General features: G+C 47.8%; 1 protein-coding gene across 1 annotated transcript in view; it reads left to right on the top strand.

Annotated features, from left to right (window-relative positions):
- Positions 1-16103, top strand: part of VDAC3 (voltage dependent anion channel 3) — a 42916-nt gene that overhangs the window by 18893 nt on the left and 7920 nt on the right. Inside the window, exons 2-3 of the mRNA XM_082255382.1 lie at positions 8888-8958; positions 10830-10879. Of these exons, the coding sequence (XP_082111508.1) occupies positions 8892-8958; positions 10830-10879 (117 nt within the window). The 5' untranslated portion in view covers positions 8888-8891. The remainder of the gene's footprint in view (positions 1-8887; positions 8959-10829; positions 10880-16103) is intronic.

Here is a 16103-nt window from a genome sequence, read left to right on the forward strand (position 1 = left end):
CCCCACGCCATGTGAGGTAAGTGTATTTATGTGGGGACCTGTCTGTCTGGGAGGGTCTCAGTCTGGGACTGTGTAACCTGCCTTTAATCACACTGCTTGTCTCCCTATCTCTCGGCTGCATGCTGTGGGCTGCAAGGGGGGGGGGGGGAGCTGTATGACACTGTGTGTGTCAGGCTGGGCAGTGTGAGAAGCTGTGTGCTGTGGGGCATGTTTTTTCTTGGCATGTTTGGGCATATACAGCGATCGCTGCGGCGATCTAACATGTATCCTTATATTGGGATGTAATGTGTGTGTTTTTATGCACTGTGGAGCGGCGTTTTCGGCGCCAAACGACGCCATTTTACCGGCGCCCGCTCCGGCCGCATGGTTTACATGCACGGCGGCCATTTTCTTGTAGCCTCCATAGGCTTACTTAGAGCGCCCTGGCAGCATCACTTCCTCTTTCCAGGAACACCGATCGAGGCAGCAGCAGCAGCGGGGTCTCCTCAGGTTTTATCCTTCTGTTCTTGCTATCCATTGCCTGTATTCAGTTTGTATATTCCCTGTGGGGGTCTCATTGTGCCGGAGTGTGGTGCGGTGGGCTGCGCTTGCCGCGCTTGCTAAAAGGGGGCAGTTAACCCTTGGTTGTCTGGCATTACAGGGGCAATGGATTCTCAGGAGGGCAAGTTTCCTACAGTATTGGTGGAAAGCCAGGGGACCGCTGTTTGCCCCCCAGGGGGGGATTTGGCCGCTATTGTGGCTGGCCTTGCTGCCCAGGTGCAAATGCTGGTGGCTGCTCAATCTACTAAACGGCCCAGAGTTGCTCTGTCCTCTGATTCTGAGGGTGAAGGTGATGGGGCTGTTCTGGCAGGGACCTCCTTATCGGGGTCCCGCTCCTCTCTTGATCTAGTGGGGTCTGAGGTAGAGGCTGAAGTTGAGGGGGTTGATAATTCTCCCCCTGGCTCGCCTGAAGAGCTTGCAATCATGGATGAGTTGATTGCTTCCATTAAGCAGACGCTACGTTTGCAGGACGAAGTGTGTCCCCCCGCTGCCTTGGCGGCTTATGGGACGCAGAGGAAACGCAGGACGCCGCAGGTTTTTCCCTGCAATGCTGATTTTCAGCGCGCTGTTAAGGATCAATGGCGCGATCTGCGCAAGCCTTTTGCGGTACCAAGTAAATTCAAGCTGCGTTATCCTTTCTCGCCTGCCACTGATGAACGGTGGTGTGTGCCTCCGCCAGTGGATCATGCAATTGCGGTTTTGAACAAAGCCACTGCGATTCCTGCAGAGGGTTCCCCTGTTTTCCGTGATGCCACGGATAGGAGACTGGAGTCTCTTGCCCGTCATACTTATTCTGTTACGGGTTCTATGCTTAAGGCTCTGTTTGCTTCTCTCATGGCGGCCCAGGCGATCGCAAGTTGGACGCAGATGCTTAGGCGCGTCCTAGTGGCCGATTCGGCCTCGGCAGCGACCCTGGATATGGTGGATCAGATCCACCAGGGTGTCATGTATCTGTGTGATGCGGACCTGGACCTGATTCCGTTGGCTGCACGTGTGCACAGCGTGGCGGTGTTGTCTCGCCGTCTGGTTTGGTTGAAATGTTGGTCGGTGGACCAATCTTCACGTAAGACCTTAGCCAATCTGCCTTATGATGGGTCTCGCCTTTTTGGGGAGTCCCTGGATGTGTTGATTAAGGGGATCACCGGGGGTAAGAGCACTCTCTTGCCCCATTTCCCCAAGGCTAAGGGGGCTTCTGGGAAGAAGCATGCTAATTTTCGGCCCCCTCAGGGGTCCTTTCGTGCCTTTCGGCCGCACTACAAGGGCAAACCGTTCAAAGGCCAAGGCTCTCAGAAGAAGCCCTGGTCTGGGAAACAGAAGTCCGGCCAATCCGGACCTGCAGCCCATAACAGTTCGGCCTGAAGGGGCGCCCTCACCCAGTTTTGGGGTGGGGGGACGCTTGCTCGGTTTTCTTCAGCCCTGGTTGGCCCGTGTGCGGGACAGATGGGTTCTGGAAATCGTTCGATCTGGTTACAAGATCGAGTTTCTCTCTCGGCCGGAGAGCAGATTTTTTCCCTCAAATCTTCAACTGTCTCCAGAGCGCCTGCGGGATCTGCACCTGGCGGTGCGGGACCTGAGGGCTCAGGGAGTGGTGGTTCCGGTGCCTCATCGGGACAGATTTCGGGGGTTTTATTCCAATCTGTTCACCGTGCCCAGGAAGGAGGGCAAGGTTCGTCCGATTCTGGACTTGAAGGCTCTGAACCGCTCTGTGCGGGTTCGCAAGTTCCGCATGGAATCCCTGCGCTCGGTGGTGGCTGCCCTCGTTCCGGGGGAATTCATGGCCTCCATCGATTTTGAAGGATGCGTACCTTCACATCCCCATATTCGAGGGTCATCAGAGATACCTTCGATTTGCCATTGCGGAGGATCACTACCAGTTCGTGGCGTTGCCCTTTGGTCTCGCCTCGGCTCCGCGGGTCTTCACCAAGGTGCTTGCACCGGTTCTGGCATTATTGAGGGCCCAGGGCATTTCTGTCCTGGGGTATCTGGACGACATTCTGGTTCGGTCTGCGACCAGACAGGGTCTGGAGGAGGACCTGTCTGTCACAATGCTAACTCTGCAGGAGTTTGGTTGGACGATAAATGTTCCAAAGTCGACACTGAGTCCGTCGGTTCGTCTCCCCTATCTGGGAATGATACTGGACTCGGTGCAGGCGAAGGTCTTCCTGCCGGAAGACAAACTCAGGACTCTTCAGGAGGAAGTCAGGTCCCTCAGGGACGTTCCACACTCGTCTCTGCGGACGTGTATGAGGTGTCTGGGATTGATGGTCTCGGCCTTCGAGGCGATTCCTTTCGCACAGTTTCACACGCGGGGTCTCCAAGCGGAGATCCTGTCCAGGTGGGACGGGCGACCTCAATCTCTGGATCTTCAGATCTCGTTGAGTCATCGCACCAGGGAGAACCTTCTGTGGTGGCTCCAGTCCCCGTTGGTGTCCGGGGGCAAGTCGTTTCGTCCGATCTCGTGGACGGTAATCACCACGGATGCCAGCCTGTCGGGCTGGGGTGGTGTTCTGGGCGTTCTGTCCGCCCAGGGGACCTGGTCGGAGGGGGAGTCTTCCCTCCCGATCAACATTCTGGAATTGCGTGCGATAAGGCTCTGTCTTCATCGCTGGACGGACCGGCTGCAGGGCTGCCCGGTTCGGGTGCAGACGGACAATGCCACGGCGGTGGCCTACATCAACCACCAAGGGGGCACCAGGAGTGCCCGAGCGGCTCGAGAAGTGGCCGACATTCTATCTTGGGCCGAGACTCATGTCCCGGCGATAACGGCGGTTCACATTCCGGGAGTGGAGAACTGGCAGGCGGACTATCTGAGTCGCCAGACCCTGGATCAGGGGGAATGGTCTCTCCACCCGGCTGTCTTCCAGATGTTGTGCGCGAAGTGGGGTCTTCCAGATGTGGACCTGTTCGCGTCTCGTCTCAACTACAAGGTGAAGAGGTTCGTGGCAAGGACGCGCGACCCTCGGGCAGACGCGTCGGACGCGTTAGTGGCCCCGTGGCATCAGTACAGGCTGATGTACGCGTTTCCACCGATTCAGTTGCTGTCCAGGTTCCTTCGCAGGTTACACTCGGAACGCAGCACGTGATTCTTGTGGCACCGGACTGGCCTCGCCGGTCCTGGTACGCAGACCTCGTGAATCTGGCGGTCGACGCCCCTTGGCGTCTGCCTCTTCGAGACGATCTACTGTCTCAAGGACCGATTTACCATCCTGCTTTACAGTCGCTGGCTTTGACGGCCTGGCTGTTGAGACCGAGGTCCTGAAGGAGAAGGGTCTCTCTCCAGAGGTCGTTCATACTTTGATCAACGCGAGGAAGTCTTCCTCGGGGAAGGTTTATTACCGTACTTGGAAGGCATATTTTGCCTGGTGTGAGTCCAGGGGGTTTTCACCCCGCACGTACTCGGTTTCCCGTGTGCTGTCTTTCCTTCAGACGGGTGTCGATCAGCGTTTGGCGCTGGCTACGATAAAGGGTCAGGTGTCTGCGCTGGCCGTTCTGTTTCAACGTCCCGTGGCTTCCAACTCCTTGGTTGGCACCTTTATTCAGGGTGTGCGGCATCTGGTTCCTCCTAGGAGGGATCCTTTGCCCCCTTGGGACTTGAATCTCGTTCTATCTGTGTTACAACGTGCTCCTTTTGAACAGATCAGGGAGATCTCGTTGTCTATGTTGTCCAAAAAGGTCGCCTTTTTGGTGGCGATCACTTCGGCTCGCAGAGTGTCGGAACTGGCGGCTTTGTCCTGCAAGTCTCCGTACCTGGTTGTTCATTTGGATAAGGTGGTCTTGCGACCTAATCCTTCTTTTCTGCCGAAACGAGTTTCGGAATTCCATCTTAACGAGGATATTGTTTTGCCTTCGTTGTGCACGAAGCCTAAACATCCAAAGGAGATGAGATTGCACTCTGGATGTTGTTCGGGCGATAAGGGTTTACCTTAAATCGACTGAGTCTTTTCGTAAGACGGACTCCTTGTTTGTTCTTCCAGAGGGTCCTCGGAAGGGCATGGCGGCTTCGGCCTCTACCATCGCCAAATGGATCAGGCAGACCATTGAACAGGCCTATGCCTTGCAGGGGAAGGTTCCCCCTGTGCCTGTGAAGGCGCACTCTACTAGATCTCTGAGTACGTCTTGGGCCTGCCGTCATGGGGCTTCTGTAGCCCAGGTGTGTAAGGCGGCGACTTGGTCGACCGTGCACACTTTCACAAAATTCTACAAAGTAGATGTTCAGGCATCGGCGGATGCTTCCTTTGGCCGCAAGGTTCTTAGTGCGGCTGTTCCCTAGGGTCCCTTGTGGGGACTCCTGGCTGTTGGGATAGTTTTTTGTATCCCCTGGGTTTTTTGTCTTTTCCTGGGTTGTTGCTCCTGTTGAGCACTTATTTTTGCTGTTGCCCAGCTGGTTTCCTTCCTTTGGTAAGGTTCCTTTCTTTGATGTGGAGACTGCGTTGCCTTTCGGCGCGGATGCGTTTCACACCCCTCATGTTTGCACTGCTTTGGGACGTCCCCATATGTGACGAATATGAAGAGGCGGCGACTGTCGGAGGACGTAAGAGAAAACGGAATTTTTGTAAAATCTTACCTGTAAAATTCCTTTCTCTGAGTCCTCCGACAGTCGCCGCCCCCGCCCCTCTTTTGGGTTTTGAATGTATACTCTACTGCTATTCCACTAAAACTGAGATATGGTTGCAGGAAGTAGGAGGGTATTGACTGAGGGGACCACCCCTTGAGGGTGGGATATGTTAAAGCTTTATTGTTAACATATTCTGTTGCCTAGCTACTCCTTCGGAGCAAAGTCTAATACCCCATATGTGACGAATATGAAGAGGGGGCGACTGTCGGAGGACTCAGAGAAAGGAATTTTACAGGTAAGATTTTACAAAAATTCCGTTTTTGCAAATGACCATTACAACCTTAAATGACTGGAGGCTATTGCCATTTATCAGTTTACCATAACATTTGAATATTAGCTTTAGTGCCGGTTCACACTATAGCGTGTGCGGCGTTCGCATGTAATGTCCTCATTACATGCGATCAGATGTGCAGTGCGAATTCAGCCATACACTTTGTATGGCTAAATTCGCACTGCACCCGCACAAAAGTCGCACATGACCCTTTTTTTCAGCCGCATCAGGATCGGATCGCACAGTGGTTTACACTTGTGCGATCCGATCCTGTGCGAACTGTCAGATCGCACTGCGATATGCGATCAAACTGGGGGTGTCGTTAACATTTAATTGACACCCCCTGCGTATCGCATATGGCAGTGTGAACTGCCAGATGTGCGTTTGCGATGCGGGAACAGGCTGCGAATTCGCAGCCTTCCCGCATCGCACAAGTGTGAACCGGCACTAAGTAAATGTAAAACCAGAACTTGTTTTTAATTTTTGATTGAGTATAGCAACATTCCCTAAGCAGGGTTCCTCCAGAGGTTACTGGGGGTTCCTTGAGGAATGAGTGGTCTCTGCCTCTCAGAAAAGCTACCTTGAAACCAATGATCATTTCAGCCATCTATAAGGGTGACAATATCATCTCTCATCACCAGTGTAGGGAGGCACTTCACCACTGACCATCAAAGCAAGGGATCGCTTTTCCACTAACCACCATTTTTCACTGCCTGCATTCCTTTTTGGCTATTATTTGTTTAACCGTTAGCTGCCCGCTCGTACAAGCACAATCACTTACCTGTACCTCAGCACAGTCTTCAGGGTGCAAAGAAGCGAGAAGGAACAAACTGATGTGTAGTAAAACGCAGCTCATAATACACACATTAACACTTGTTAGGCACACGCGCAACCCCTTGATTACCCCGACATGTTAAAACCTTCCCAGCCAGTGTCATTAGAGTAGTGACAGTGTTAGTATTGTCACTGGTGATGTTCGTGTCAGATTGCTTGCCGCACTATCACAGTCTCACTATAAGTCGTTGATTACTGCCATTACTAGTATAAAAATTAACTAAATACAGTAAAACCTTGGTTTGAGAGTAACTTGGTTTAAGAGCGCTTTGCAAGACAAGCAACATTTTCAAATATATTTTGACTTGATATACAAGCGATGTCTTGATATACAAGTAGCCTCAAGTCACAGCTGAGTATAAAAGAGAAGAGAGGCGCCTCTAAGTGTAGCAATATGGTTACATTTAATGAAGGTACAATATTTAGCAACTCACATGGTTGATGATTGGAACAGGCACATCTAAGGATGCAGGCATCCAGGCTAAAGCTGTCCACATAGACCATCCTCCGCACCGACATCTACGTCATCCTTTCCATGCTGCCCCTCGCTTTCAGATCGCTTTACTGCAGGGTGGTCTTCCCGGTCAGGATTACAGACTGGCAGCCGGCGGTGCAGAAGATAGTCTATAGATAGTCTATGGACAGCTTTACCCCGGATGCCTGCATACTTAGATGTGCCTGTTTTATTCATCAACCATGGGAGTTGCTAAATGTTGTACCTTCATTAAATGTATCCATATTGCTACACTTAGAGGCGCCTCTCTTCTCTTTGATACTCTGTAGCTTCTGCTAGATTTTGCTTCTAATCCCCTTGTGGAAGCGGCTATTTGTGGATGGACATTTTATGGTTATATAACCTATAGCAATGCTATAAACTTTTTATATGGACTATAAACTGAAGGATTTCTGAATAAATGGTTGTGGAACGAATCAGCTAAGTTTCCATTATTTCTGAGGAAATTCGCTTTGATATAAGAGTGCTTTGGATTACAAGCATGTTTCCAGAACGAATTATGCTCGCAATCCAAGGTTTTACTGTAATGGGATGTAGCAGAATACACTTTGGCCTCAATTTATGATGAAATTTTGGATTTTTTTTTATTGGATATGTTTATGGCAAAAAGTAAATGGGGGGGGGGGGGGGGAAATAAAAAATGAGGCCCCTTTCATTTCTATAATAAAACTTAAAAATAAACCAGTGGTGCAAACGCTCTATTTGTGTGGGGGGAAAAAAAAAATTTTGGGCACAGCGCTGCATGACTGCACAATTGTCAGTTAAAATAGTACAGTGCTAAATAGTAAAAAATGGCCTGGTCATAAAGTGGGTAAAACCTGCCAGAGCTCTAGTAGTTAATATTGCAGCACACGGCCACCAATACACACAGCCACCAATACAAGCAGATAGCTCTATACAGCCATAGTAAACGCTGATGGATTCGGCATCGGCCCTTACCTGTTCATGTGCCTATGGCACGTCTTCCCATTCCACGTTCAGAGAGAGGAGCCATAATGTGCATGCGCAGGTAAACGTCAATTTGAAAAAATGTGCAACCATTCACTTGTATTGGCGGCTGTATGGCTCTTTTAACACCACCCACCCCCTCCCTGTATGTACTCTGACGCAACGGCACCGCAGTGGCATGTACTGCCTGGAAGGGAACTGCCAGGATTAAAGCTCTCAAGTGTCAACCTGCCTGAGTTACTAATTTTAACGAAGTTCTTCTTTATGGTTTCTTATCGTCTTTGCTATCATGGGGGTGGCGGGTTTCTCTATCACATATATATCTATCATGCCGTGCGCATGCTCAGAAAAAGGTCACACTCCTGATCTGATGACCTGTGAGTTACCAATTGTATGGTTCTCATTAAAATTATTTTTAATCCTACACTTAGAGGCGCCTCTCCTTGTTCACTTGCAGCCTTGCTGGAATCTGACTTCTATTCCAATGTTGGTGGCACCCCTCAGTGATTAGACTTTTTAGTTTAAAACTCCATATTATACAGACTTTTATGGATTTCATCTATAGGTTTATGGGAACTGTAGTGTTTGCACCTTTTTTTTTTTTTTTCCTGTGTTTTTTTTTTTTTTTTTTTGTATGCTGCCAGGTGCTTGAAAACACAGTGGATTTTACACCTCAGTGCACAGGGGCTGCTAAGCGTCTGTGTACATGAGGTCTAACTCGAAGTATACCAGATTTCTTATTCTTTGGTCTACAACTTACTATTTATGCTCGTGTACCCTGAGATAATAATTGAAAGGGGTTCCCTGAGATCTTAGTAATTTCAAGGGTTCCTCCATGTTAAAAAGGACTCGAGTAGAGAATCAATAAAACGTCTTTCAGCATTTTTTTGCCACCTGTGTTTCTATTCTAGTTATAAGGCAGATTTTTAGGTTTTCCCTTCCAGTACCAGCAACAATGGCCACCAGTACAAATAGAGGGGGTGAGAACTTTTGCTGCAACTTCAGTTGAAGGAGGTAGAGGCATTGATATTAAACAGTAAACATAAGGTTACATCCTCCATTAGTCCTGTTTTCAGCATGGATATCTTTCAGTGGTGAAATATTCAAGAATGGTGAGAACAGGTAAAGAGAAAAGTCTGTTTACTGTCATTTCTTTTTTTTTTAGAGTCATGGCTGTACCACCCAACTACGCAGACCTGGGCAAGGCAGCCCGTGATGTTTTTAACAAAGGCTTTGGTAAGTTTATTTTATTATAAAGTGCCTATAGTCAACACTGCATAGAGGGGTAGATTATTAGGTGCCCTGTTTGTCATAGTGCAGATACAGTGATTTTTTTTTTTACCCTGTTTGGTAGGTAAAAGGTACAACAAACGATTCCTTTATTTGATTTTCATCATTCAAATGCAGTAATTTCTTTCTAGCATGATCCAGTCCAAATGTAGCCATTTCTTGTATCTAAACATTCCGGAAAACACAATTTGGTGTTGTCTGGCTTCTGTCACATTTATGTGGGATTATTGAACTGCCAGATCTCGAATGAAGAGACCAGGGATGTAGATTTATACATTTGATATAGGACAAGCTGGTGTCTACCCTGTTTAAATGCAAAACCTTTCATCTTGCTATATTACTGTTTTCGGCTTTTTGGACTGCTTTTAGACTCTTCCTATCTTTACTATGCTTTAAAGTGGAGTTCCGGGCACAAAAACGTTTTTTTCAATAAACATACCCCCGGGACAGTCAGGGCTAGTACATTCCACAATGGCTAGCCTCTGATCTGTCCCGGTTCACACTTACCTGCAAGAAGAAATACTCACTTCCATCTCTGTTGTGGGCAGCTTAAGCCGGCGCGATCCTCTTCTGCGTCCTCTTCCGTGTCTTTTTCTCCCAGAATGCGCCTGCACTGGCCCCTCTCGTCATTTCCGGTGCGGCGCCGCATTCCTCCACAGCTTCTGGGCATGCCCAGCAGCTGTTTAGCAAGGAATGCGGGGGGGCACCGGAAGTGACGAGCGGGGCCAGTGCCGTCGCAGTGATTCCTGGGAGTGATGACGTTCAGCTCCCAGGAATCATTGCAAACCGAAAGTGACGGCGCGGGCCGCGGCCACAGAGGGAGGAAGTGGAGAATAGGTGAGTATTTCTTTCTACGAATACAAGGTGAGTAAAAAAAAAAAAAAATAACCCTAACTATCCAATTCCTTTTCAGGTAAAGAAGAGCCAGCGGATGGGCACAAAATCGATTAGGTCGATTTTGTGCCCGAAACTCCGCTTTAAGTAGCTTGCCTAGTCAAACATTTTTTATTTTGTCAAATCCGTACTGACATTTAATATTTGTTACAGGTACTTGTGTATAATTTACGCAGCACTTTACATTTATATTGTACATTCACATCAGTCCCTACCTTCAAGGAGCTTACAATCTAAGGTCCTTAAATCACCACTGTGTTCTGCTCCGGACCCTTACACCATGGTTGCAGTTGATGGCAACAATCTACACACAGTAATGCAGGGGGGCCCTTTAGTATTTAAAGTGGTTGTAAAGGCTGTGTGCTGTTCCCCATACAGCTTCCCTAATACTTCTGAGCCCCCTCTCGATCCAGTGATGTGCACAGGAGCCTCGGCTGTCCCGGGTCTCTCTCCTCATTAGCTGAGACCAGGCAGCATGAGCTATTGGCTGCCACTGCTGTCAATCACAGGCAGTAAGCCAATGAGGAGAGAGTGGGGGCAGGGCCTGAGACGTGGCTCTGTGTCTTATGAATGCATAGAGCGGGGCTCAAAAGCGAGCAACGCACCACTGGTCAAGGGGAAGGAGCCAGGAACGCCATTGGGGGACCCAAGAAGAAGAGGATCGTGGCTGCCTCTTGCAAAACCAATACACAGAGAAGGTAAGTATAACCCGTTTGAAAAAAAAAAAAAAACAGAACCCTTAGAATCACTTTAAGAAAATACTTTCATGTGTTCTTGTACCTGTAATCCACTATTGAAATTGAACTGCGACCTGAAGCTGCAATGACCAGATCATTAGGTTGTAGATCAATAATTAGTAGTTAAAAAGGACAAATAACTTCTATTGTGTTGAAACTGGAACTGTGATGGCCTTTCTTTTCTAGGGTTTGGTCTTGTGAAGTTGGAGCTGAAGACGAAGTCCTCCAGTGGGGTTGTAAGTGGCTCCATGGATATTTTATATACGGTTTTGTTTGTGTATATATGCAGTATCTCACAAAAGTGAGTACACCCCTCACATTTTTGTAAATATTTTATTATATCTTTTCATGTGACAACACTGAAGAAATTACACTTTGCTACAATGTAAAGTAGTGAGTGTACAGCTTGTGTAACAGTGTAAATTTTCTGTCCCCTCAAAATTAACTCGACACACAGCCATTAATGCCTAAACCGCTGGCAACAAAAGTGAGTACACCCCTAAGCGACCATGTCTAAATTAGGCCCAAAGTGTCTATTTTGTGTGGCCACCATTATTTCCAGCTCTGCCTTAACTAGGGGTCGACCGATTATCGGCAAAGCCAATATGTCGGGGGCCGATATGCACTTTCCCCGATATATCGGAATCGGCCACCAAGGTGACCTATATTGCCAATTATTTCCGGAAAGTGCTTATACCGGAGTGATGCCTGCAGCTAGAGGCATCACCCCGGTACCGGCGTACATAGCCGACGGTCGGCTGTCTTGTAATGACAACTGATGCGGCTGAGAAGCCGCTCGGCTGTCATTACAAGGAGCGGGAGAGAGGACGTGTGTGTGCGTGTGTGTCGTCAACCCCCCCCCACCGCCTTCCACCAACCGGGCAGCCAGCCTGCACGGCCGCTGAAGACCCGATCAAAGCCGAATGTAAAAACCTGGACATCACTTCCGGGTACTCTGCGCCAGATTTTAAAAAAAATGAAAGCATTCAAAACAGCCAAACTTGGCATTTTGAATGCTTTTAAGTGCAGAGGAGGGGTTTGGGGTCTTTTAGATCACTCCACAAGAGTACCTGTCAAGTGATGATAAAAAAAAAAAAAAATTGGCCGATACCGATATTCAATGGCAAAAATATTGGTTATCGGGAACAAAAAAACGATATCGGTCGATCACTAGACTTAACCCTTTTGGGCATGGAGTTCACCAGAGCTTCACAGGTTGCCACTGGAGTCCTCTTCCACTCCTCCATGACAACATCACGGAGCTGGTGGATGTTAGAGACCTTACGCTCCTCCACCTTCCATTTGAGGATGCCCCACAGATGCTCAATAGGGTTTAGATCTGGCCAGTCCATCACCTTTACCCATAGCTTCTTTAGCAAGGCAGTGAGTGGTCATCTTGGAGGTGTGTTTGGGGTCGTTATCATGTTGGAATACTGTCCTGCGGCCCAGTCTCTGAAGGGAGGGGATCATGCTCTGATTCAGTATGTCACAGTACATGTTGGCATTCATGGTTTCCTCAATGAACTGTAGCTCCCCAGTGCCAGCAGCACTCATGAAGCCCCAGACCATGACCATGCTCGACTGTAGGCAAAACACACTTGTCTTTGTACTCCCTACCTGGTTGCTGCCACACACGCTTGGAACCATTTGAACCAAATAAGTTTATCTTGGTCTCATCAGACCACAGGACATGGCTCCAGTAATCCATGTCCTTAGTCTGATTGTCTTCAGCAAACTGTTTGTGGGCTTTCTTGTGCATCATCTTTAGAAGAGGCCTCCTTCTGGGACGACAGCCATGCAGACCAATTTGATGCAGTGTGCGGCGTATAGTCTGAACACTGACAGCTTGACCCCTTCAACCTCTGCAGCAATGCTGGCAGCACTCATACGTCTATTTCCCAAATACAACCTCTGGATATGACGCTGAGCACGTGCACTCAGCTTCTTTGGTTCACCCTGGTGAGGCCTGTTCTGAGTGTAACCTGTCCTGGTTAACCGCTGAATGGTCTTGGCCACCGTGCTGCAGCTCAGTTTGAGGATCTTGGAAATCTTCTTATAGCCTAGGCCATCTTTATGTAAAGCAACAATTCTTTTTTTCAGATCCTCAGAGTTCTTTGCCATGAGGTGCCATGTTGAACTTCCAGTGACCAGTATGAGAGAGTGAGAGCGATAACACCAAATTTAACATACCTGCTCCCCATTTGCACCTGAGACCTTGTTACACTAATTAATCACATGACACCGGAGAGGAAAATGGTTATTGGGCCCAATTTGGACTATATCACTTAGGGGTGTACTCACTTTTGTTGCCAGCGGTTTAGGCCATAATGGCTGTGTGTTGAGTTATTTTGAGGGGACAGCAAATTTACACTGTTATACAAGCTATACACTCACTACTTTACATTGTAGCAAAGTGTCATTTCTTCAGGGTTGTCACATGAAAAGATATAATAAAACATTTACAAAAATGTGAGGGGTGTACTCACTTTTTTGAGATACTGTATGTATGTGTGTATGTATGTATGTGTGTGTGTATGTATGTGTGTATGTATGTGTGTGTGTGTGTGTGTGTGTGTGTGTGTGTGTGTATATATATGTGTATGTATATAATATACACACACACACACACACACACACACACACTGCTCAAAGAATTACAGGAACACTTTGAAAATACGTCAGATCTCAATGGAGAAAAATCTCATGCTGGATATCTATACGGATTTGGACTGGGTAATGTGTACGGAGCGAAAGGATGCCACATCATTTGATGGAAATAAAAATTATCAACCTACAGAGGGCTTATTTCAGCCACCCTGAAAATCAAAGTGAAAAAAATGATGCAGCAGGCTGGTCCATTTTGCTGAAATTACATTGCAGCAACTCAAAATGGTACTCAGTAGTTTGTATGGCCCCCCACTTGCTTGTATGCATGCCTGACAATGTTGGGGTATGCTCCTAATGAGATGACGGATGGTGTCCTGAGGTATTTCCTCTCAGATCTGGACCAGGGCATCACTGAGCTCCTAAACAGATTGAGGTGCAACCTGGTGGCGGCGGATGGACCGAAACATAATGTCCCAGAGGTGTTCTATTAAATTTAGATCGGGCGAGCGTGGGGGCCATTCAATGGTATTGATTCCTTTACTCTTCAGGAACTAGTTGCATACTCTCGCCACATGGGGCTGAGCATTGTCGAGCACCAGGAGGAACCCAGGACCCAATGCACCAGGGTAGGATCTGACAATGGGTCAAAGGATTTTATCCCGATACCTAATGGCAGTCAGAGTGCCATTGTCTAGCCTGTAGAGGTCTGTGCGTCTCTCCATGGATATGCCTCTTCAGACCATCACTGACCCACCACCTAACAGGTCATGCTGAACGATGTTACAGGCAACATAATGTTCTCGAGGGCTTCTCCAGACCCTTTCATGTCTGTCACATGTGCTCAGGGTGAACCTGCTCTCATCTGTGAAAAGCACAGGGCGCCAGTGGCGGACCTGCCAATTTTGGTGTTCAATGGCAAATGCCAATTGAGTGCCACAGTGCTGGGCATTGGGCACAGGCACCACTAAAGGCTATCGAGCCCTCATGCCACCCTCATGAAGTCTGTTTCTGAGTGTTTGGTTAGAGACATTCACACCAGTGGCTTGCTGGAGATCATTTTGCAGGGCTTTGGCACTGCTCATCCTGGTTCCTCCTTGCTCAAAGGAGCAGATACCTGTCCTGATAGGTTAAGGACCTTCTACTGCCCTGTTTATCTCTCCTAGAGAAACTGTCTGTCTCCTGGAATCTCCTCCATGCTCTTGAGAGGTGGCAAACCTTTCGGCAATGGCACGTATTGATGTGCCACCCTGGGAGGAATTGGACTGCCTGTGCAACCTCTATAGGGTCCAGGTATCGCCTCATGCTACCAATAATGACACTGACCCTAGCCAAATGCAAAACTAGTGAACAACAGTCAGAAAAGATGAGTAGGGAAAAAAATGTCAGTGTCCTTCACCTGTAAAACCATTCCTGTTTTTGAGGTTGTCTAATTGTTGCCCACCTGTGTGCACCTGTTAATTTAATGAACACCAAAGCAGCTGAAACTGATTAACAACCCCCTCTGCTACTTAACTACCACATCAATATCCCAGGAGTTTAATTGACTTGATGCTATACTCTGATTAGATTACAAAGTGTTCATTAAATTTTTTTTGAGGTGTGTGTGTATTATATATAAAATAATCAATATGTTTTTTGTTTGTAATATTAACTCTTCTCCTCCTTTCCATGCGGCCTGGAAAACCTACAGATGGTAAGACAAAGGAAATTCCTTTGTTTTTAGTAATGCTCAGGGCTTTCCGCTATCGCTAAAGCTGTGTACAAAGGTCTTGGGGTATCCTTTTAACAAGTCCCATGTGTTGTGACAGCTCTCTCTCTTACAACATGGCAGGTGTACAAGCTGGCCTCAGATATGGTTGGAAGTACAAACACTGCTGGTTGATTCAGGTTACAGATAGTGTGTCACAAAAGTGAGTACACCCCTCACATTTTTGTATTCTATCTTTTCATGTGACAACACTGAAGCAATGACACTTTGCTACAATGTAAAGTAGTGAGTGTACAGCTTGTATAACAGTGTAAATTTTATGTCCCCTCAAAATAACTCAACACACAGCCATTAACGTCTAAACCACAGGCAACAAAAGTCAGTACACCCCTAAGTGAAAATGTCCAAATTGGGCCCAATTAGCAGTTTTTCCTCCCTGGTGTCATGTGACTCGTTAGTGTTACAAGATCTTAGGTGTGACTGGGGAGCAGGTGTGTTCAATTTGATGTTATCGCTCTCATACTGATCACTGGAAGTTCTACATGGCACCTCATGGCAAAGAACTCTGAGGGTCTGAAATAATATTTAATGCTCTACATAAAGATGGCCTAGGGCCTTTAGGCTAGTAAGATTGCCAAGACCTTGGAACTGTGCTGCATCATAGTAACCAAGGCCATACAGCGGTTTAACATGACAGGTTCCACTGAGAACAGGCCTCGCTATGGTCGACCAAGGAAGTTGAGTGCACGTGCTTAGCATCCTATCTAGAGACTGTCTTTGAGAAATAGACATATGAGTGCTGCCAGCTTTGCTGCATAGGTTAAAGGGTGGGTGGTCATCCTGCCAGTGCTCAGACCATACGCCGCACCCTGCATCAAATTGGTCTGCATGGCTTTCGTCCCAGAAGGAAGCCTCTTCTACAGATAATGTGCAAGAAAGCTCGCAAACAGTTTGCTGAAGACAAGCATAATAAGGACATGGATTACTGGAACCATGTCCTGTGGTCTGATGAGACCAAGATAAACGTATTTGGTTCAGATGGTGTCAAGCGTGTGTGGCGTCAACCAGGTGAGGTGTACAAAGACAAGTTTGTCCTGCCTACAGTCAAGCATGGTGGTGGGAGTGTCATGGTCTGGGGCTGCATG

Source organism: Pelophylax lessonae (assembly GCF_965119305.1).
Source record: "Pelophylax lessonae genome assembly, chromosome: 4".
Classification (NCBI taxonomy): domain Eukaryota; kingdom Metazoa; phylum Chordata; class Amphibia; order Anura; family Ranidae; genus Pelophylax; species Pelophylax lessonae.